This window comes from Capricornis sumatraensis, chromosome 3 (assembly GCF_032405125.1).
Source record: "Capricornis sumatraensis isolate serow.1 chromosome 3, serow.2, whole genome shotgun sequence".
Taxonomy (NCBI): domain Eukaryota; kingdom Metazoa; phylum Chordata; class Mammalia; order Artiodactyla; family Bovidae; genus Capricornis; species Capricornis sumatraensis.
The window spans coordinates 138,291,092-138,315,849 of record NC_091071.1 but is presented as its reverse complement, the minus strand read 5'-3'; the positions used below and the strand labels follow the sequence as shown (position 1 = coordinate 138,315,849).

General features: G+C 39.5%; 1 protein-coding gene across 4 annotated transcripts in view; it reads right to left on the bottom strand.

The window, feature by feature from the left end:
• PARD3B (par-3 family cell polarity regulator beta) overlaps window positions 1-24,758 on the bottom strand; it is a 1,140,922-nt gene that overhangs the window by 121,164 nt on the left and 995,000 nt on the right. For all 4 annotated transcript variants that reach the window (XM_068967371.1, XM_068967374.1, XM_068967373.1 and 1 more), the window contains one exon: window positions 8,039-8,171. In XM_068967371.1, coding sequence (XP_068823472.1) covers window positions 8,039-8,171 — 133 coding nt within the window. The remainder of the gene's footprint in view (window positions 1-8,038; window positions 8,172-24,758) is intronic.

Here is a 24,758-nt window from a genome sequence, read left to right as displayed (position 1 = left end):
CTAGGATCAGGTCATTACCCACAGGAAAGCAGTTTGACTGGGAGATGTGGGGTAACTTGGGCTCTGTACATAGAAGAGAGGTGCTGAAGGAGCTTCAGGCCATGATGCAGCAGCAAAAAGGTATGGGGAAAATGCCTTAGTAGCCAAGGCGCTCTTGCCCCTCGGTTTCACCAAGGGACTGTTTCTAAGGATAGATTCTATTGACCTGTCTCCTGTTCCCTTCTAGACTTCCCCTATGCAGCCTAATTTTTACCTACTTAGGGTTAAATCAAACACCTGCTTTAGAAAGAGAAGTCTTCCAGGGAGTGAGAAGAACCTTCATGGATTTGATTATTTGCCCCAACTCTACTTCCGCCAGCTCAGAGTGATGAAAATGAACTACAGGAGAATAGGTACTTAAATGGAGGACCATGAAGAGAGGTAACCTTGGACTCCTGAGCACTCTGGGGGGAAGCATGGACTTAAGTGTAGTATGATAATGAGGTAGGAGGGATTATGGGTCAGGAAACCTGGGGAGACATCCTTGAAGACTGATAGATAGGGAGGGGCTATAGAACATCTCCAAAGTGTGTCCAGAAAAGAAGGAAGAAGGAAACTTCCTTCTTTGGCCACTGGCTCAGATGGTTCCCCTGCTCCCACTTCTGGGTTCATGTTCTGTCATTGCTGTTTAGTCACTAAGTTGTGTCTGACTCTTTTGCAGCCCCATGGACTGTAGCCCACCAGGCTCCTCTGTCCATGGGGTTTCTCAGGGAAGAATACTGGAGTGAGTTGCCATTTCCTCCTCCAGGGGATTTTCCTGACCCAGTGATTGAACCCCAGTCTCCTGCATTGGCAGGCTGATTCTTTACCACTGAACCAGCAGGGAAGCCCGTTCTGTGACTAGTACAAAGTTATTGGATTTTAGTGTACTTTGTGTAGGCTAGTCCAGTATCTTACAACCAGTAACTTTTTTTCCTATGGAGAAAATCATTCCTAGGTTCAAGCCACCTATTTCTTACTGGTTTTCTGAAACATAGTTTATTTTTATGTTGGGGATTGCCTGTAAACATGTTGCCTTCTTTCAAAGTAATACATGTTTAAAAGCTAGAAATTCACTCACAAAATCTTCTTCCATATGGCTAATATGTCATCATGGTCCTGTGAAAGCCACACTGAAATACAGGAGGACTGATGCTACCAACCAAAAGAAGAAAAGAATCTTCAATTCATTTTGTTGTCTTCTTTCCTAGAAATTTCACTCCTTCCTGAAATCTAGATGAGTGAGGCCCAGTCTTTCAGGTGGCATCTGAAGTTTTACCAGTGCCACATTCCATCAAAACTCAAGCTCTTCCAAAATCCCCCTAATCTGTAGACAGTATCTGCCTTGGTACCTCTTAAACTCCTCAGTTCAGCTGTTTTAGGAAATCAGGGGAAACACTCAACTGTTGATGGAGGGACACATTTGAAAGGATGTGTTCATGGAGTTCAAGAGGGTCTCATCAACTGAGAAGGGGTTGGTTAACTCTGGTAGGAGCCAAACTACAACCATTGCGGATACATACATTTGATGGTTCTAATTCGTTACCTCATTCCATCTTGTGAAGCTTTTCAGAACAGCATATGTACTTGTTACAAAACAACAACCCATGCAGTTACAGACAGAGCAATTCTTACCCAGGGAAAATGAGTTACTTTTTATCATTTCAAAGCATTCTATTGCCTCTTTCTAAGGCAAATTCCTAGGTCTTGGGTGAATCAAAATGTCGCTTGCTTATCTGAACAAACAGCCGACGGTCTGTTAATTTTTCATGAATAACTCAGTGAAGCCAGCTGCGTTCTTGGGGTAGCTCAAAGATACTGAACCAGTAGACAAAAAGAAATCTTCTTCCTTTTACCTAGCCAACAATGGCAGTGACTTTAAGAATGATAATAGAATCATCTTTTCTTATGATAAACTTGAAAATAAGTGAAGGGAAAAGTCTTTATCTCTCTTTTCTTGATAATCTAAGAAGATAAAGTTTCTATCATTATAAAAACTAGGAATTATAGTAGACAACTCCTAATTGTGCCCGACGTCCATTTTTCCCTCGTGACAGCAGCTTGATCTCCTTTCAGGGACTGCTTCTTCACTTATACTCATTCATCGAATTTATGTAGATCTGTTTCTACTTTCTGGTTCCAGGAGTGGCCTTGTGATGTAATTCTGACCAGTAAGAGTACTACATCTTTCTGGCCATGGGAGCTCGGGAGGGGACAGGTGACCCAGGTTGAATCAACAAACCACTGAGGACTGTATTGAACATCAGTTCTAGGACTTTCTGGATATACTAGGGATGAGACAATCTCTTTCTATAGAGTTGCTGGGTTGAGGCTGCTGATGGCTGTCTTATCACCATATAGGGGAGTCCCTTGACAATGGTCCCAACAGAGAGAAGCACAAAAGTTATTCTCCTAATAACGAGCTCCTAATGGCCTGTGGGAAGGAGTAGGACCCAGCTTTGCCTGAAGTCAGATACACCTATGGACCTTAAACTTATGTAAGCCAACAAAGTTTCTGTTTTTGCTTAGGCCAGTTTGAATTAGGTTTCTGTTGCAACTTAACAGCCACTGACTAATCCATATTTGTTTTTTAATGTCCCTAGTTTTTAACAGATGCCCTCCAGGAGAAAGAAAAGGAAAAATATGAACAAGTCTCAGTTCTGGTATTGGACCGCTAAACAGAGGGAGCTCATCTCTCTTATCCCTTATGTTTAGAACATGACCTTCTGATGGTTTTTGTACTTGTGTGGCTATTACACATTCCATCTTAAATCTGCTCCTAAGACAGCTAGCACGATCTTAGCATCTTGACCTCCCTTTCCTCTGACTACAGGATTCACCAGATGTGCCCCTCACTGTTAAGACAGCTGCCAAGTATGTTCCTTTGAGTTGGTTTCTAAATCATCTTCATATTAGAAGAAACAAATCTTTCAGAATGCTTTTATTTCTTCACCCAACCATCTCTGTTCCAACCATGACCTACGTGGATTCATCCCCTTTGCCAAAACACATAGTGCTATGTCTTTGACAATGGAAACCAGCCTACCTCCCTCCCACCCTTTTATAGGTAAATATTCTTCCAATTTAGCCAAATAATTAAAAAGAGGAAAGGGATACAATATATGCCATGTAACTCTTGAATAAAGATAGTAATAATGGTGCTAAAATTTTTAGAAAACTTTAGAACCATCCCATTTCTAAAGTTACTTACAGGATATTCACGCTGCTGTTAAATAAGCAGATAATCTTTACCTGCTAATAATAATAATTTTTAAAAGTGCAACAACAATAAACCATAGCCTGTGGCCAGATGACTGTGACAGTCTTTACAAGTTTTACAGAACATAAAATGGCAGCAGATATCAGGTATTATGTTATTATGTTTTCTGTTGGCAGGAAAAAAAAAGTTCTCAGCTAGCCTATCTGGCTCACTTAATTGGGCCTATAAAAACTCGCCAGTCATCTCACTCACAGCCATTGAATTTCCCTCTACTTGTTCTTTACAGCTTTTCAGAGCCTAGATGGGAACACAGATACAAAACAGACTTGCTGAAAAGATTTTTTAAGGTCTCATGTCCATATTTACAAACCTTGCAATCTGTGTGTATTCATTTATTTTAACACAAATGAAGTGAATAAATCAAGAACTCCTTTGGGAAAAAGAAAAACCTGTGTGTTTGAGGAGCAAAGAACGAAATATAGGACTGAGGCAACTTCCAAATGCTCTCTATCGCTTTCCCGCACCCCTCACACACACCCCGCTTTCAACAGAATTAACTGCTTTCTCTGCACTCATTTAGAAGATAGTATCACTCTACATGAGAGCATTTCTCACGTAGATTAATGCCCTTTTTCTTGGTTTTGGCTTAAATGTTTGTATTCCTGGCTAGACTGTGAGTTCTTCCAACATAGAGACAATACACTTTTGTTTACCAGTACTGGGCCTACACTAAGACTGAGAAAATGTTGGTTAAAATTGAATAGGAGACACAGAAAAAGGAAAAGGGAAAAAGAGATGTGAGAGCAAGGGAGAACCCAAGAGAGCAGTAAGAGAAATCCCTGGCTTTGGGCCACTGAGCAGGTGTAACATCGGTAGAAAACTACCCACAAGATGGCTGGGAAGATTCAGAAAGTCAGAGGGGGGACCGAAGCATAGTCCCACTGATACAAATACATTTTAAAAATATCAAGGAGCAGCCTTTCTTAAAAGCATGCTCCAAAATTTCTCAAGGATTTTCTTTCAAGTTTCTAATAAACAACCTGCACAATTCTGAACATTTCTTGTTCAGAAATGGACAGTTATATTACGACACCTGGTGAAAAGTGACTGCAAACTGCATCCTAATTTCAGAGATATGAAAAAAAAATAAAACCACCAAAAATATGAATAGAACCTAATAATCTCTTTTCAGTGATTCATAGATCCTAATACTCTTTCCATGATTGTTTTAATCATTTTGGCTTTGAAAACTTTTGTGAGCATTCTTTCATTCTTTTTGGCCTATCTTAAAAGTAGTTACTAGGTAACTTATTCCTCTAATTTTTTTCTCAATTGATCCAAAGTTCTCCAGTATAGTGTGACTCTTGGGAGTTTCTCTCAGACGTCTCAATCTGAGGTATTGGGAGCTAGAGGAATTCTGAGTCCATGAAAGTATTTTTTGATGATGCTGGTCCACATAATGATTTTGTTAGAGAAGTTGAACTACTTCAGTATTTACTGAAGAGACTGGAATCAATGTCCTATTTTATAAAACTTGTGGGTCAGAAAGCCTGAAGGAGAAGCACCTAGGAGCCCTCTTTTGGGCTCCCTCCCTCCTCTTCATAGACTGTTTTTCAGTTTTTAACAGGCACCCTTGGTCATGGTGAACATCAGCCAATCTAGGAGCCACAGTCTCATAAAAGCTGTCTTGTTGGGTCTGGCTGACCGACAGAAATGAAAGACTAAATTTCTAAACATGCTTTCCTGGATCTCTCAACAAGTAGCAAGACAATGGTGTGATTTCTCGGGCCCATGTTGGACAATAGATAATAGTGTTTTTCCATGGCTTGTGGAAAGGACAGGAAAGGATGCTGATATTCTAATCCCTGGTTTGGAATATCACAGACAATCACAAAGGGCCACTCAGCTTTTATGACAGTGCATTTCCCAAGAATCCTTTGGGACACCATAGTCCCCAGTTGTTTGGGAAATGTAAAATCAGTCACTTCTGGCAAAGCTCAACACACCTGAGCATGGGAAACACAAATTAGAGAGATACTCTTTCACTCACTAGATTGTTCATCTGGTTACACATTTGCCTGGCACAGAAACAGAATGAAATAGGGAGGACCTGAGTGCATAGTCATCCAGCATAGGTTTGGTAAATCAGAGGGAATTTTAGTCTCATGACTGCTAATAATTTTCATCCTTTCAACTTGATGTAAGGAGATCATATAAAATAAGGTTCAAACCAGGACTGCTTTATCTATTGTGAAATTATTTATCTTTATTTTGCTCATAGGAATTCATACTGGTTTTGAGAAGAAAGACTTTTTAATGCATTGGACATGGAGTTCTGCTTTGGTTCTGGTGGAAACAACTTCCCTTTATCATGTTTGATTGAGAGAGGACAGTCTTATGTATAGAGTCTTCCATCAAAGTCAATAAGTCAGTCTTGATTAAGGCTGAAATGAAGTGAATAGTTACAGTTTGTTATTCTATGAAAATATTTTGCTTTTGTTACTGACAGTCTAAAGGACTAGTTGCTCCATCACAGTCAATGCTATTCTGCTTAATCCTAACATTGGTAATAAAACCAATAAATAGTTGTTTCTTCTGATCTGTAGTCACAGGATGCTTATCTCTGGAAAAGACTGAAGCCATTTGGTTGGTGATTGCTAGTCCATACCACGTACTTCTGATAAGTGTTTTTAAACTCTGCCATACAAAGTAAAATCTACTGGGCTAAGAAATGTCAGTTGCTGTGCACAACAGTGATAGATGCTGAAACTGACTTTTGGACCCCTCTGTAAAAGCACTAGGTTTCATGCATGAGAAACCACACTATCCAAATAAAAACTAGAGAGAATCAGCATAGTGGTTGGACTCTACTCTCCCAATGCTGACCTCATGAACACAAATGTGGGTGTGAAAATCAAGAAAGAAAACTTTCCTTTAAAAGATCAGTCCCCAGCAGATGAATGGATAAGAAAGCTGTGGTACATATACACAATGGAGTATTACTCAGCCATTAAAAATAATATATTTGAATCCGTTCTAATGAGGTGGATGAAACTGGAGCTGATTATACAGAGTGAAGTAAGCCAGAAAGAAAAACACCAATACAGTATATTAACAATATATATGGAATTTAGAAAGATGGTAATGATAACCCTGTATGCAAGACAGTAAAAGAGACACAGATGTATAGAACAGATTTTTGGACTCTGTGGGAGAGGGAGAGGGTGGGATGATTTGGGAGAATGGCATTGAAACATGTATACTATCATAAGAAATGAATCGCCAGTCTAGGTTCGATACAGGATACTTGGGGCTGGTGCACTGGGATGACCCAGAGAGATGATATGGGGAGAGAGGTGGGAGAGGGGTTCAGGATTGGGAACTCATGTACACCTGTGGCGGATTCATGTCAATGTATGGCAAAACTAATACAGTATTGTAAAGTAAAATAAAAATAAATAAATAAATAAAAGAAAAAAAAAGAAATGTTTAAACAAGTCTCAGAATGAAGGAAAATATTTGTAATATTTCTGATAAATGACATGTGTCCAGAATATGCAAAGATTTCTCATAAATCAACAATAAAATGATGGTCAACTTAAAAAAAAAAGTAAAAGATCAGTCCTTCAAAAGAGATGGTGTGGTCACCATGGATAAGATCGTTCCTTACGTGGTTCTCAAAACAGCCCTGAAAACTGCAGAAAAAGGCAGTAATCATCAAAGAGGATGAGAGAGAGCTTGCCTTCTTGAAAAAGACAACAGAATGAATTAGGCTATTTTGAAAAAACCCAGAAAAATGTTTCTTTAGAGGTCACAATATTCTTTTGTCTTCATGAATGTGGAATGATTTGATAAAGAACCCTCTAATAAAAAAACTGCCCTTGTCTCAGAATAAAATGATCTTAGTGTACTGGTAAGATTAGCAAAATGTGAAGAAAGCTAAGCACCAAAGAATTGATGCTTTTGAACTGTGGTGTTGGAGAAGACTCTTGAGAGTCCCTTGGACTGCAAGGAGATCCAACCAGTCCATTCTAAAGGAGATCAACCCTGGGATTTCTTTGGAGGGAATGATGCTGAAGCTGAAATTCCAGTATTTTGGCCATCTCATGAGAAGAGTTGACTCATTGGAAAAGACTCTGATGCTGGGAGGGATTGGGGGCAGGAGAAGGGGACGACTTGATGGGGCATCCCTTACTTGATGGACGTGAGTCTGAGTGAACTCTGGGAGTTGGTGATGGACAGGGAGGCCTGGCGTGCTGCGATTCATGGGGTCACAAAGAGTTGGACGCGACTGAACTGAACTGAACTGAAAGTGTTCAGATGCAGTATACTAACATTTGATATCTTTGAATGGATATCTTTCAGACCTTTCCAAAATTTATTTCTAATAATTGTTTTCCAAAGGAGAGATGGCTTCTGTTTCATGGTCTGTGAATGCTTGACCAGATGTCTGAGACTCAAGAGATGGAGGTTAAGGATTAAGGCTCAGTAGATAATGACCAAGATTCCCTGTCCTTTTTAAAATAACTAACATCTGCTCCATCCAAACAAGCAGGCATACAAGTGCAAGAGGGAGTAAATATGAAAGCAATTAAAATGAACTACTGTGCATTAGTGTGGTTTGATTTATAGAAACAACTTCTGTAGGAGAAAATGGGCTGTGGTTTAGGTAATGTTCATATCCATGAAACCCAAGTAACCTAAATATACATTGATATGTATAGGACATTCCTAGCCATGTTCTTCTGCTCTTAACTATGTCAGTAAAGATGAGTGCAATGAATTCAGGCATAGACTTACCCAGTGAAGGTCATAGTCAGGTCTTGCTCTTCCTTCGTCATCCTCATATAAAGTGAAACCTTCTCTCCGAGCCTGGTAATACTCTTTCCGCAACTTTTGGATGCGGTCAGCACTTCCGCTCATGGACCGGCTACTGCAGGACATAATCAGACAAGTAGTCACATGGTGAGCAACATCCTAGAAACTTGTTTCTTGATATTTTTTATTTTGTTAAAGCATCTGACATTCAAATTTGGAAGATTCAGTAATATCGTACAAACATGCCAGGAAAACTGAAATTCCTGGTAACAAAAATAAATAAAAACTACTCTTTATGTGCATATGTTTAGATCTAACTTGGGATTAATAAGCGCCTTTTGAGTGAGAACTTAAGGTCCTGACCTAATTGTATATACAGAGTTTGGTTAATTTTTTATGTAGTATCTCATTTTCTTACATAAGTGTTGCCTATTTGAGACCAGTTGTTTGACCTGAAGCTTGAATGTGATGCAGAGTGGCATGGCATGTTCAGTTCAATGACATGCATGAATTTTTGGAGTGGAGCTGGGGTACATGCCATTATATGGGTATAGGCAGGATATAGAGAAAGAAAAGAAAGTGGAAGTCTTGCCAAGAAGTAAAAAGAAAAACAGAAAGCTGGTCATAGTAGAACATGCCATCTTGGCTACATGTCCAAGGTTTTCTTCTCTTCTTAGTTACTTCTTCCTCTCAGGAATTACAGCTTCTCCAGTAACTTATCCATTCAGCCCCACACTAGTCAGCCAGTGGCTCCCTTTTAGCTTAGATCTGTCACCAACATTTCAACAGAATCAACATTATGTGATACAATCAGGGCTACGAAGCAAGAGGAAGATGCTAGACAGATCTCTACAGCTGATCAACTTCTCTGATTGATCTGAGGCATAACTGAGTGCCCTATTGTGACAGACCTTATGTTAAGACCCAGAGATCTTAAACACTTTCACAGAGCTTGTTCACAAAAAACACACAGCCGGGGAGTTAGGGAACTGAAAGGGATATGGAAGACTACAATCCACTGTGACTGATGCTACAGGTCTGCACAGGGGTTGAGGGAAGATGGATTGCTTAAACTTTAACAGGGTGAGAACAGAGCCATCGAAGGAGATCACAGAAGGCCCCAAAGAGGAGGTGACATCTTAGCTGAATCTTGAAAGATGCATAGGTGCTCAACAACTGAACAAGTGAGATGAGAAAATTCAAGGCAGACGGAAGGACAATGCAAAGAACAGAAATGAGAAAGCATGTTGCTTTGGGGGAATGCAAGGAAGTCAGTTTGGGGAGCAGTGGTCCTCAACTTCTTTTGACCTGCCTCATAGACATAGTAGCTGACATTCGCTCCCTTCCCCCTCTCATTTGGGAAGCAGATTATAATAAAAGAGCGTTTTTGTCCTTTAGGGATATTTTGAATTTAATAAATGACAAAATAGATCATTTGCAAATGTTCGTACTTTAACTCAATTTGTAACAATTAACCATAATGATACTCATATTTCATGTGTATGTGAGAAACACGGCTCTAGTATACAAGGTGTAGGGGAGGGAGCTGGGAAGAGAGACTAGTGAGACCAAGAGAAGTAAGGAGGAGCCCCATGGAGAAGGCCTCTACATGCCAAAATGATCCCCAAGTATTACACTGAGTTTTAAGTTTAAATGAGATATCTAAAAGCAGTAGAAAAAAAGTCATCTATTATTCTGTTAAAACATTTAAAAATTACACTTGAACTATAAAAAGAAAATGGTGAGTAAACATTTTTTGGAAGGAAAACATTCTTCCCAAAATACTGACAGATTTGAAAGTAGGACCACGTGTTTCAACATCCTCTGTACAAAATTAGCATGGAGTTCTTGGCTTCCTACTTGCTCTATGGACACCAAGTAATTGATGCCTTTGATCAAGAAAAACCAATTTCTTACAGATCATTTACCTTAATTTTTCTTCAATATGTATCTTAAAACTCTCTTTAAATAGTTCTGACTTTGTTTCCTTACTATACTTTTCTTGAACAAAATTATTTCTTGAGAACTTGATAAAGATAACAATAAAAAAAAAAGTGGAAGGTCTGATACTTTTCTGAACAACAGAAGGCAGGAAAGACAGCTGAGCTTAATTCTGAAGAGCATCCCTTGCTCTTAAGTACTCTGAGTTGCCTACGGGCCTGCATCCACTGTGCAGGCTTCTGCCCATTTCGTGCACGCATGAGTCGCGCTCAAACTCACCAGATGAGTTCAATCAACGTGGTGCAAACACAGCATACATAATCTATTAGTTTACCCAAAGAAACCGAAGCATTGAATTCAAGCAGAATGAAGTCATCAGTAATAAAAAAAAAAAAAGAAACTATCTGATAAGGGACTGTTTTAAAAATCCCCATAATTTTCTTACATTTGTGGGAAAAAATAATCACACTCAGACCGTAAACTATTCTTCCATATGCCTATAAATAAATAAATTTAAAAATATGGGTTTGATCAGATTTCAGTTCTCAAATAGAAAGAATGGGGCAAGAATACAAAATCAGCTGTTTATGATTCAGAAAATCCCCTATGGTTGACAGGAACATGACTATTTACCCAGAGAAGAAATCTGGCCACAGAGAAAAACAGGAAAAAGTCTAGAAATTCATGGACCATCTAAGTGCAAAACATTCTCCCTTGTGTGAATATTTTAAAGAAGTTACAGGACACCGTGCAAACCTTTCATGATAAGCAGGGACTACGCTGCGACATTCATTTTCTTTCTCTGTGTAACCCTCACTCTACTTTGAGTATACCAAACTTTTTCCCAGGTGGTTGGTTTATATAATAAAATGAGGAATAGTAAATTCTGATTTTATCTTTCAGCTCTTCTCTGCAGATAATACACACAAGTTTACCATCAAATCAATAAAAATGATATACACAGCTATTGTACCCAAAGCAGTTAATTGATTCCATTTTGTGTTGAAGAGGTAGAAATCCGAGGAACATAAAAATGCCTTTGTCATAAGAGAAGCAGTAATCATAATAATTGTAATTTATGGGACATTGTATAGAAAATATATTGATACAGACGTTCACTTACTATCAATTCTGCTCAGAACAGACATCATTAATCAATTATAGCATTCCTTCCCCATAATCCTAGACATGGTCTTAGAATCTTTCTTAACCCAGAACTTTAGAAAGCTATTACCATCTATAGGAGCTGGCACTTGAGTTATATAGTTGTGTTAACAGGTGCTGTAAATATTTCAAAATCACAGAAGAATAAAGATAACTTTTATGGTTCTGTTCCATAGACACGAGAAATCTGAGGCTCATGACTAATAGATATATAAGGTCTGACTTTAAAGAAGGCTCTTTCTACCATTGCTTAATACCTTCCAACCTGTGTCTCCTCCTTCATCTAATTAGTATCTTAAAGACTGGGTCCTCTAACAACATATTGGACCAGAATGAAAGCTAAGCCTAGCTTTGAGGACTTACTTTCTGAGGACTCCTGTTTTTCCTTCCTCTATTTACATGTTAACTTCTATTTTCCTGGCTTTATGGAACTCAGTAGTAGAGATCCTAAGAATTTTGTCTGACAGCTTCAGAAGTGATATCAGCTTATGATGTTACTCACCTACTCTTGCAACTATATAAAGTCTGGTAAAGTATCAGTAATCCCATCTCCAGGTTGCTAGTTAGAAAATTTAGGCTTGCTGTATTATTTGTTCACTGGATAAGGTAGAGGTTAGTCAGTCATTCTTAACAAAAAAGTTCCTATTATAGCTATATACATATGTAGGTGATCAATGCCACTCCTGCACTTTCAATGTGCTGAAATTTTATTTTAAATTAACTCAAGCAGTATAACAAAACAGATTTATATTGTAGTGATTTCTTGTAAATTATGCTGCCTATGCCTTTAAAAGTAGATGTATAGTAAAACAGGCTTTTCTTATAACACTTTAAAGCTGGACAGAGTTTTAAAGCTGTAATGAATTTCAGAAACCATGTCATTTTCTTCATCGTCACCTATAGTAATATATTCCCAAATGCAATACACATCACAGTCAGGCATTATCTGCTCCACTGGAATCTAACCTTATTCTTCCTAGTTCATAATTACCTCAATTGAAAAACATTTTAAAATGAGTGTTCATTTGTGCATGCCATAGTCTCCTCCCATTACTACAACAGGCTGGAGAAAAGTAACATTTATTAAGCTCCTTAAATATAATATTTATGCCTTACACACTTCATCTCATTTTATCCCCAATCAGATTTGTGAGGATGACATTGACATTTCACAGATGAGTACACTGAGGCTCAAATAAGTAGCGCAGTTGGTGAATGGTGGACCAGGGAGTGTGTGACTCCAAAGCCAGTGTTACCTTGTTGCCTCATGAGAAAGGCATTAAAATGCAGCAGGCATATTGTAGCAGCCGTTGCATTTCAAGGCAGAGGGAAGTTCACAGAGCACATTTATAGCCATACCTTTTGATATTCTTTTATTTGCACAGATTTTTGCAATAAAAATAGAAATTGAAGCAGCTAAAGTAATAGAATACATGCAATGAAGTCTGTATTCATTAAAGAACGATGCTAGAGCAACTGCAGACGGAGATTTCTGGGTAATTAACATTACATCTCTAACAGGCTTACGTGGGAAACTGGTATAAAGCTGAATGGGGTGCAAAAGAGACTCAACATATGACATAGATCCACATGAAAGAGAAAGAAACTCTGGATCAGGACCAGGGCCGACAAACAGCCAGGGCTGCTGCTGGTAATGTTCACCACTGGCTGAACGAGAGGGGGCTGAATGAGAGGGAGCTGGTCACCGCCAGAGAACCATTGTCTGACTTGTGAATTGTCTGACTGTTGACACTTTGTGTGTATGTCTCAGCAGGCATACAAGTAAATACAGCACCCTAACTATGATTAAAATATACACAGTTAATTCCAAAGAGCTATGTCATTTTCAGATAACCTCAAGTCATGTAGTTCTTCATTGCTAAGGAGAGGTGTCTGCCTTTGGTCAGTAGGTACCAGCCTGGGGTCGAGATTCAGTGATGCAGTTAAGAACAGTCTCTATATAATGGAACCTTCACAGGAAAATTTCTACCTAGATGAGCTAACCCTTACAAATTCACTGAATAAAACTGTTGGCATTAGATGTATGTATGTCAACAATAATCAGTAGAATAGGGGTTGTTTTTAAGTTTGGGATTTGATTATTCACTTTTTTTATGATGTTACTGTAAAAACGTTATTGTGATTGAAAAAGACCCTGATTCTGGGAAAGACTGAAGGTAGGATGAGAAGAGGGGCAACAGAGGATGAGACGGTTGGATGGATCATCGACTCAATGAGTCTGAGCAAACTTTGGGAGATAGTGAAGGACAGGGAAGCCTGGTATGCTGCTGTCCATGGGGCTGCAAAGAGTACGACATGACTGAGTAACTGAACAACAATAAAATATTTAAATTAAGTAAACATGGTGTTCATCTTTCTATATTCACAAAAGTGTGAAGTTTTAAAGGTTTTCTCAAAAAGATTTTCTCCTTTTGAAAGATATGGAGTGATGACAATATGCTATTCTTTTCCTGTTTTTCTTTTTTTCCCCCTAATGGGAAGGATTGTTTGCTTTATCTTTTTGCATTTAAGGACCTAAAGAATCAATATAATCTAAAACCTCAAATATAGCAGTACCACAGTTCTGAGAAAACAGGGCATACTTTTCCAAAGTGGGAACACAGCTCTCAAATACCTGAGATTCTGTGGTATTCACACTCTTGATAACATGAATATAATGAAATCTAACTATCTATATGCAGTCTTCCCTTACTAATTATACTTCAGATCCCAGACTAGGTTCTGTAAAAGAATATTCAGCTGAAGGCAGTCATAGACACAACTGTAACTGATTTTCTGTTGGTGATAAAGATTTCTGTCAAATAAAAACTTTGAGAGATTCTTAGAAATGTACTCAGGATCATTAATTCAAAAGCATTTTGAAGACTTATAGAAACCATAGCCCAATGGCACTAACACTCTACAGATTCAACATTCCATAATGCAAATGCATTTATATAGTGTGTCCATATGTGCTAAATGAGATTTAATAATAAATAATGGCTTTTCATGGGGCTAAATTCTATAAGATTCTTTAAATGGTGTTTTCATACTGGACAGCTCTGAAAATTATCCAGTGTGACTATTCAGTGAAAATTATAATTATATAAATTACCTTCTTGTTCCTAATTTTGTACAAAGAATATCTATTTTTTCCAAAGGTATATTGACAAGATTTTTTGTGGTTTAGCCCAGTGAAATTTTGGAATATATAACTGACTAGCCATGAAGAACACTTGGGAATTTTTCTAATTTCTTTCCCAATGCATCACTGCTATGATGGTGACCCCCCTTCCCAATTATTTTCGATTAAAATAATTTCCCCAAATAATAAGACTATGACTTTCTTCATATGGACAGTTAATACCTATATTTCAGTTACTTTGTTAATTAAAACAATTAGTTTGGTTACAATGACTCCCTATGACTTCCTATATTAAGACTATGAGTTTTTAGAAAGAGTGAATATAGTAACAGATGAAACAAATTTTCACATTTAGAATCTCTCTTTATTTCTAGAACTACTTTTGTCAATTCTCTCTGACATTATACTTCTTACTAGTAGGTAAAGAAATGCTTATTACATATCTTAAGAGATGATATAATGTCACATGAAAAACTGGTGGCATAAACTGAGGGGAAAAAAGCTATATTCTATGCTAATACATTACTTTGAAAAGCGTGTTAATGGTATAAATTTCTAAGCGTTCAACAAAATTACTCGTTACATCAGGCTACTGTGAGGAAGCTAAGAAACTGGTCCAGAGAGGTCAATATGTAAGTTAGGGTCATAAGGAAGGACGAACCCCACAAAGCACAAGTATGTGTTAGCTCAGCCTACAATTCTGAATGTGGTTCTTCCCTGAGCCATCCTGAGCTGCCAGTGGCATTCTGACCCAGACACCATAATCTGACAACGTGACTTGGCTTACCTGGGCTCCTGACTTTGTCATGGCAACCTGAGTCCGACCTTTTGCCTTTCTCCACATGTTTCCTGCTTTAAGCATCTGCTCCCTTTGAGATCCTTATCTTGGTATTTCCAGCCCTAGCTCAGTCAACTGACCCTCTGACTTTTCTAGCTAGAAGATTGGTCCTGGAAATCTTAACCCTTGAATGGACTTTGACCCCAATGAATCAAGTCTTAGAGGGAAAAAGAAGGTCCCCTTTCCCCTGACACTTTTGATTGCATAACGGCAAGCATTCCCACTCATACCATGGCCTCGATTTACCACTGAAAAGTAATCTCACTGATGCATGAAGGGCAACTTTCTCCTATGTGACTGATTGCTGTGATGGAGATTCTCACCAGATCAGTGTCATCTCCTCTTCTGATAAAAAGGCTTTGCTCTACCTTTGCTCTTTATCACCTGAGACAGTGTGAGGCCATTCCCTAATCAGAACATTCTGCTGCTCTGTCTCCATTTCCAGAGAAGGTAGAAATTTCTTAGGAGTGATACTGACAGTGTTATTCACAATTCAACAACACACGAGTTATTATTCAAGGCTTCAACTCACCATTATAAGCCTGTAACACATAACTGCATTATTCTGATACTGTGCACTGACCTCCTGGCTGCATTCAAATTTCAGAAGCTAGTTTTGCCATTAGTCATAAAATATCCATTTGAGTTATTCATATGTTGAATAGTATTCTAATATCTCTAATGCAGTACAGTAGTTTTGAGCCTTAAGTAATTTACGCAAATATTGGGCACATTCAAAGTTTCGTATAAGCATATGATACATACTGTCTTGAGACACTGTGCCAATTTTATTAACAATGCAAAGTATGTGGGGGTCATCAAAAGAATTTATCAAATGTTTCACATAGTAATTTTTGTTTCTTAAAGGAGGATTTTTAAATATAGTTGAAAAGTTCACACTGGCTGGCAGCAAAATTAGCCCTTCATTTCTATTCTACATCTTTGCTAACCGAGCATACATAGATGCAAAGAAAAATAGATTTATACCAATTTGAAACTGTGTATTCTCTGTGTCTTCTGTTAAAGATGATAAACAAACCCTGTAATTCATGTTACAGTTGTTCTTACATGGCTGAAGTATAGCAACACTGCATCACAACTGCCTTTAAGTGACACTTCAATATTTGAGCTTAGACAAAAATGGGGGCTTGGGGGAAAATAGCAATTTAAGTAGTGACAGTGTTTCCACTGGCCATTCCATGTAATGAGTGTAGGCCCCTGGACACGAGCTGAGTCAGTTTCCCTTGGTTGGGGCAGTTCCTAAGTGCCTCTCATAATATAGGCTTTACACTGTGCTGAACATGATCCCAGTGTTTCATGCTGTGAGTACTTGTACAACATGGCCACTGAAATGCAAACCAGCTACTTCAGCTGGTGCTCAAACAAGGGAATAACCAGTTGATGCTGCTCTAAAAGAATGAATGTTGTGTGGGTTTAGTGAGAGATCATAGGTAGGTCCTGCATGCACACGCATCCAGTCAATCAACTGTGTCCAACTCTTTGCGACCCCATGGACTGCAGCCCACCAGGCTCCTCTGTCCGTGGCATTTTTCAGGCAAGAATACTGGAGTGGGTTGCCATTTCCTCCTCTAAAGGATTTTCCCAACCGAGGGGTCGAATCCACCTTTCCTGCATCTCCTGCATTGGCTGGAGGATTCTTCACCACTGAGCCACCTGGGTTATAGCATCCCCCTAAAGTGTTTTTCAGGGCTTCCCTGGTGGCTCAGACAGTAAAGCGTCTGCCCGCAATGCGGTAGACCCGGGTTCGATCCCTGGGTCGGGAAGATCCTCTAGAGAAGGAAATGGCAACCCACTCGAGTATTCCTGCCTGGAAAATCTCATGGATGGAGACTGTACACAACTTTTGCCTCACATGATGCTTCAGAAACTTAACCTTAAGACATGATTCCACTTGGAACTTTATAAGTTTTCTCAAAGAGTTTATGGCTCAAAATAAAATGAGGAAAACAGGGACAAAAAGATAAATGGAAGAAACCTACAAAATGTGTATTATTTTGATGATATCATGCACACATTAATAATATCTTACACACACAGACATACACACACCTTCTCAAAGAAGTTCTCACCAACAACTGCAGGACTTGTGAGATAAAATTATTATCCTCTAGGCTTAAATCAAACACAGCTTGAATTTCAGAAATACATATCTGACATTTAGATGTGGATTAAACTTTCAGGGTCAATTCTGGGAAAAATAAGCCTGTGTGGGCTGCAGGCTATAAAACCTTGGGAATTTCCTAGGCCTCCGTGAAATTCCCTCTTCCTCAGAGGAAACATAGAAGCTCTGTCTTCTCCCAAGGGACCAGGGAAGGCCATCAAAGACCACTGATTCCCAACAGCTGGACACCTAGGTCTTTATTTTACACAATAAGGAAATAAGGTCGAATTGACTACACAATGTAAAGGAAAAAAGGAGACTCTAAATGAGTTAGTGCATGGATGGTGGGTTTTTTTTTTTTTTAATTTAAAGGAATATATCTGTCAAGGTAGACTATGGTAGCCGATGCTAATCAAATATCAGTAGATTAGCAAAAAAAAAAAGTCAGTAGATTAAAGTCAGTAGAGTAAACTTTTCCTCCCATAAGACTTTTTTTTGGCCTTCCAATGGAAAGGGAGGAGGATGGGAAAATAACATGAGAAAGAGAAAAAATATTCATGAAAAAAGGACAAGTTTTTCAATTGGAAGAAGCTAAAGATTTTGATTAGGAACTCAATACTAAATGTTTGTCGAGTCAAAGTGTTCTAAATACGTAGGCTATGTAAACTAGTTCTTACCTCCATACCCATTGAAGGGAAGGGATGTACAATAAACTGTCCAGACACCCAGAAGCGATGCATGGGCCAGACTTTAATTATCACACATGTTAAATCAAATTATCTCACAACCATAGAATTCTATATGCAGTGTTCTGATGTGATTAGCGTTATTCAGCCCAAGAATTTAGTAAGAACATGCTTTGATTCCTTTTGTTTCTTCTACACATATATGCACAAATGCTGAGCTCTCTTGCAGTTTTAAATAGGGTTATAATAATGATCCAATCCAAACAGGTTCTCAACTCCAAAGAGCCACATAAAAAGTTAATTATTTACTAGGTCTCAACGCGTGTCAAATCTAAGACTACCCCACAGCCTTCATTTCCCTGGGTGTAAAGTGAGCACTGGTGACCCTGTAACCTCATGCTGACCTTCTGACATCAGGGATTTACAGGATAGAGACAGTTTATAGTATCATCTCCTAGGGATTGTTTCAGTTGTTTTTAAAAGATGTCCAGGCTTCTACATCTTTTCTAGGAGAATGGTGACTTTCTTTGTAGAACAGACTAGATAGTAATAAGCTGGTATCAAACTTAGACCATCAACTGCTTTCATAAAAGTTTTTCAATAACCTTCTGAATGTTTTCAGCTGTGTACATTTATTTATGCTTTTATTTATTTTTAAATATTGCCATGTCCCAGGCCCTGGTAATGTAAAGGTGATTAAGACCCAGAACTAACCCTCAGAGATTTCAGTCTTATGGAAGGAGATGGAAATATAAATAAATAATTGCTGGGCAACGTAGCAATTATTATGAAGAAGTATCATGAAGCATAATGAAGTCCTGCAGCAGCTCAGAGGAGAGGGTGCTAACTATGCTTGGGGAGGCTAGGAAAGGCCTCAAGGAGAAAAGGAGAGCAAGGAGAGGGTACCGGGCATGCCAGTGGAAGGAGCATCAGATGCTAAGTGGTAGAAACATAAAAGGGCTGATGGTCAGGCATGGCAGAAGTGTGGGAGTGGATGGAAGCATTCTGGGAAGTAAAGCTGGTAGGACTTGAATAGCTCCATGTGCCAATCTTGCAAAAAGGGAAGATGAGGTGGAATCCTGGGCCGATTTCACACTGGGTAGAGCAGCTCCAGGGTTATTCTTTATATCATGATAACTCTATAAGACCCATGTGACTTCCTCGGTGGTCCAGTGGTTAAGAATCTGCCTTCCAATGCAGGAGATGCAGGTTCGATCCCTGGTTGGGAAATTAGGATCTCACATGTGGCAGAGAAATTGAGCCTGTGTCCTGCAAATACTGAGCCCGTGTGCCACGAACTACAGAGCCCATGTGTTCTAGAGCCTATGAGCCACAAATGGAGAGAGGTCCATGCATCACAAGGAAGACTCTGTGCGGTAACTAAGACTCAATGCAGCCAATATAGAAGTCAATGAATAACTATCTTTTATAAAAAGACCCTTCTCTTCCCACATATCATAGGCAATGAAATGAACCAGCTGACCTCTATGGGACTGTCTTGCACCATATTCAATGATTTCTTGGATACGTGTACAGTTCAAGCTAAATGGTTGACCCAACCATTGGCAAAAGTCACCTTCTATTTTTGTTTCCCCGCTTGTTGAATACTGTAACTGCACTTTAGTTAGAGGCAGTGCGACAGTGAGAACTTCAATTTGAAAACTGAATGTTTTCTATAACTAGAGCTCTTGGTTAACCAGTAACATTAACTGGTGCTGAAGCATGATGCATTTTAATAAGTGATAAACTTCCCTTTAGGAGCAGAGCATTGGCTGCCAAATCAGAGGGCAAAAAGTGAAAAAATAAAACAAAGCAAATGAAACCAACCCATTATGGGTTGACAATGACTTTTCTTTTCATTGGCACTTTACGGAAAGTAGTCACAGAAGCTCAATGAATAAACAGCCATTGCTCCATTCAGGCAAGGTAACAGTGGTGCCCGAATACCTGCCCTGGAGCAATTTGTAGCTGTCTTCTTGATCTGAAAAGTGAATGAATCACAGGCTATCCAAGAAGAGGGAAAATTAGGCATGAGGCTGATGCTGACAATTGAACTTTATAAATAATCCACAGTGAAAATGAATAAACAACATGCCTTCTTCCAGCTTTCAGTAGCCTCTTGACAGTATGACAGTTGCTGTTTTTTTCAATAAACATGATGTCAATTATGCCTTTTATTCATCATGGTGAAGTCATGTGTGGGGAAGAAGTGAATATTTCTTTTTTTGGCACTTCATACATAAAGGCTTTTCCTTTTTATTTTTATCATACCAAGGCAAAACAAGCTGTCTGATCTGTAATTTATACGTTACATAAACACTTTCATTTCTTCCCTATTTCCAACAGCTTTATTAGCAACAGCATTTAAATTGGTTCTCAGTTATGCATAGAAATAGGTTTGGAAGAGCACAGAAAATAAGACACTGGGGATGATTTTGAAAACTCTTATTTAAACCAACAACTTAAGTTTCCTTCCCAAAAGTATTTTCCCAGAGCTGTAAACAATCCTCCAATTAATTGACTTGATTCTTTTCTTTGCCTAGCCCCTTGTTTGGTCAAGGTACTAATGAGCAGAAAAAAGGCCAAAGCCAGGCAGGACTTAGAAAAACAGAGGCACTGCAAAGACTTAAATGGGGAAAACAGAAATTGGATGGTTGAGAGTTAACGACCCAGGAAACATTCCCCTAAAGGATTTACCAGGTATCTAGAGAGCTGTAACCTTTCAGATTAAAAAGTAACAGGTATTAGTTTTCTAAGTGGACAAATAAGAGCCAAACATTATGTGAACACAGTTATAGAATTAATGAGTACTCACATATCTAGCTCAAAGGAGCCTGAGGGTGACTGTGTTCCTGCATTCTGCTATTTGTCATGAACTTTATTACTCTCCATTCCACTAAGAACTATTTTTTTTTCTCTCTATTTGCAGACATATTAGGTACAGTCATTCAGATATTATCAGTTCATCATTTGCTAAAGAAACTCGTTCTTAGGAAGGAAAAGTGAAGAACACGTTGAGTGGCATTGCATTATTTTGTGATCCCACAGCAAGATGAAAAGAGAAAGCATCACACTGTTTTTGAGATATTCCTATTTTACAACAAAAATCACATTTTACCCAAGTGTAAACAAGTCCACTAGCTAGAAGCCATCCCCCACCCCAAGTTCTACATAAAATATAAGCCACAAGGCTCGAATTGAATCAATATATTAGTTCTTTAAGTACTACTTACTTTGACATTTCTTAAACTGAATGTTTACTATATATCTAAGAGAGTTTCTAAATTTATAACCTACAAAAAGAGGGAAATTATTTCCTCTTCTTCAAAGAAGCTTTTTCATACTGTGTCCAATCTATCTGGGGAATTGGAGGGAGAAACAGGCGGGTGGGGAGAGAGGAGGAGCCAAAGAAAAAGAGCTACTGGTCAAAATGCATCCTTATAATAAAATGAGCTTCTTAATGGATGCTCACTACAGGAATAACATTAATTCAGTATTAGGACGTTCAGTGGAAAAATATGAATGTAATTTATCTTTTTAACTGTCAGCTGCATTTCTAAAGCTCTGAAGTCTGTAGCTTCCAGGGGCTTTTTGTCTTTCTGCCATGGCAGGAGTATCTTGGACAGCTGTAAGAGCTTTCTAAGCTATCTTTCTCAAAATCCATTAGCTAATTCAAGGAACCTAATTAGAGCTGCCATTTTGATGGAGCATACTGAATGCTCAGTACAAACTAGTAACACCATCAATGTTTATTAGAAATCACAAAACCCAAAGTGCTCCACTCCCTATGAATATTAATGAAATACAGCAAACAAAATATTTATTAAAACATATGCTTAATACCATCAAGGTTTACAGACAGATATTGAAAGAGAGGCACACACTTGAATTTGACGGCATGTGCCCAGGAATACACAATAAACCCAGATTTATACTGAAGTAGCATGTAATCATTATTTTATGCCCCTCCCACTTGTCTCCCTTGGTTTTGCACCCTGGAATTCAGCAGCTCACAGCTGGCAAGACAGATGCAAGTACAGAGAAGTCTGAAGAAGGGGGTGGGGCAATCTTTTCTTTTTTTTTAAACAGATGCTGAGTGCCACAAATTCTTGTCAGTGGGGAAATAACTCTTGCTTCTCTATAAAATCAGCAGCATGTTGACGTCAATACTTCCTACCCACCTCTAAATGAGGGTGTCACCAAATGAGTCCAACTAACGATTCTCCCATGTATCCACCCAGGGAGCGTTTCTGCCAGGGCATGGCCTCGAATCAAGTGGTGTCTAAGGCTTGAGGTAACCCTGCTGTTGTGCAGACTGGGCTTCTGCTGCTCGCCTACAGCGATAAACATACACACCCTTGCTGAGGCCCAGGAGACCCTGCTCCTCATTCTCTTCTCTTGGGAACAGTTTTAGGACCTTTGTGAATCATTACCATCCAGGAGCCCTTCTTCTGCCCTCAAGCTGTTGTCTTCTGACTCTCTTGCCCCCCTTTCATCAAACTCTACAAAGGAATCACCTGTTGTCTCGTTTCTTCATCTGCTGTCCTCTCTTGGCTAGATGACAATCTGGCTTGCATCCTCATTGCTCTTAAAGCTGTCCTCTGGAGGCTCAGCAAACCCTGGCCTCTACAGGGCTAGACACTGGGCAGCAATTTCCTTGTGAGTCTCTCCTCCTTGTTTCTTCCTACTTCCTCAGTCTCACAGTTGGTTTCCTTTACTGCCCCTGCCCCTGTTCTCTAAACATGAGCTTCCTTTAAGGTTCTGTTTCTTGTCCATACTTTTCACTCCTGGGGACATTTCATTCCCAGGACTCTAACATATTCCTTTTCATGGTCATTCATTTATCCATCCATCCATTCAACAAGTACCGGAGTGAGCAGATGGGGCAAGTCTTCAACACCCATGAAGACACCCATCTCTGCCTGGGACAGCTCACAAGAGCTCCAAGGACCATGCTCATCCCTTGCTCTTCATCTGCACCTAAAATGTACCAACACCTTATTATTCCACTTGTTCAGAAACAATTTCCTCATCTCTTTCCTGAAATCTACTTTCTCTCCTATCTTCCTGGCTATTTCACTGCTTTTCCATGTTCATCAAGACTTAACACAATGATTAGCATTCAGAGTATAGGCTCTGGAGCCAGACTACTTGGGTTCAGACCCTGGTTCTGCCACTCCCCTCCTCCCTACTTGGGGGAAGTACCTATCTGTGAAATGGGGATGATGATGATTAGACTTCAGAGGATTGCTTTGAGGATTAAATGAGCTACTGCATTTAAAGCAGTTAGAATAGGGACTTCCCTGGCAGTCCAGTGGTTAAGACTCTACACTTCCAAGGCAGGTGACGTGAGTTCCACCCCTGGTCATGGAACTAAGATCCCACATGCCACGCAGTGTGGCCAAAAAAGAAAGGAAAAAAAAAAAACAACCACCCACATTAAAGCAGTTAGAATAGTGCCTGGCACATAATAAGAATTTAAAAAGCTGCTACTGCCGTTGTCAATCATATTTTCTGTTATTGTTGATGTCTTTTCTCCCTCAGATTCTACATACAGTGGGTCCTAACCAATTGCCTCTAGCACTATTCCTTCATACATTTTTTTCTTTCACAAGCCTAGTTCACACACCCACTGCTCAGACCGTGATAGCAGCTTTGTAACTTGTCTCTCCACCCTAACCCCTCTTTAATGTGTTGCCAGATGGGCCTTCCTAAAGTATGGCTTGGCTCACGTAACTCTCCGGCTCTAAAAGCCTCTTGGCTCCCTTCCCTTTGCTCCGCCCCTGTCTCCAGCCTCACCTGCAGTCTCGTTTCCTGTGAAACTTTAACTGTTCCCTAAGCCTATCCTCAGTTCTCACCCACACCCCTCCTCCATGCCTTTGTCCACACCACCTCTTTACCTGTAATTTTTTCCCCTTATATCTAAACAATATAATTAAGATGATATCCATCTTTACTTTTAAAATACCCACTGCCTTGTAATTATGGGCAGATAATTCTCAAGGGGTCTCGATCCCCCCAATTTTCCCCGTTTCCCTCTGCACCTCTTCCTGACCATTCTCTACTGTGCCAGGAAGCTTCTTTCTTACTCTCCCCTGTTCCTCGCACAGCCTAAGCTTGTCACAGCCCCGGGAATCTGTACCTGCTGTTCTTCCTGCCTGAAACTGTCCGCCTCGAGTGTTTCCAGGCATGTTTTCCCTTATCAGGGGGCCTTCTCTTGCCACCTCATCTTTAGACCCTTCAAGTCCCTCCCTTCCAGTCCGCCTGCTGTTTCCTCTATGCACTGATCATTCTGTGAGCACATCTTCACTGTGTACTTGTTCACTTTTCTCTTCTGCTGACCTCCACAAGAATACCAGATGTGTGAGAGCAGGGACCTTCCATGTCCTGTCTGCAGCTGTCTTTCCAGCCAGGGACTCTAGCTAAAGGAATGATTCTCCACTTGTGAAATTCTTTAAGGTTCTTATCTTTAGTCAGCAGATATTTACTGAGCACCTACTATTCACTGCAATGATTCTAGGCCTTGGGAATATAGGGGGGAGTACAAGACACACGATTGTGTGACCTCATGTTCTAGCAGGTGGGTAAGACAATACACCAACCAGGGAAAAAGATATCAAGCAATGCTAACTGCCACCCAGACCCTTAAAATACAGTATGGTGATAAGAGAGTGACTGGGTGGCTGCCTAAGACAGAGTAGTCAAGAAAGACCTCTGTCTTTTAAGCTAAACTCTGCATCATAAGAAGGAACTATCCAGAAGCACCTTTATGAAGAACATTCTAGAAAGAGAAACCAGCTCAAAGG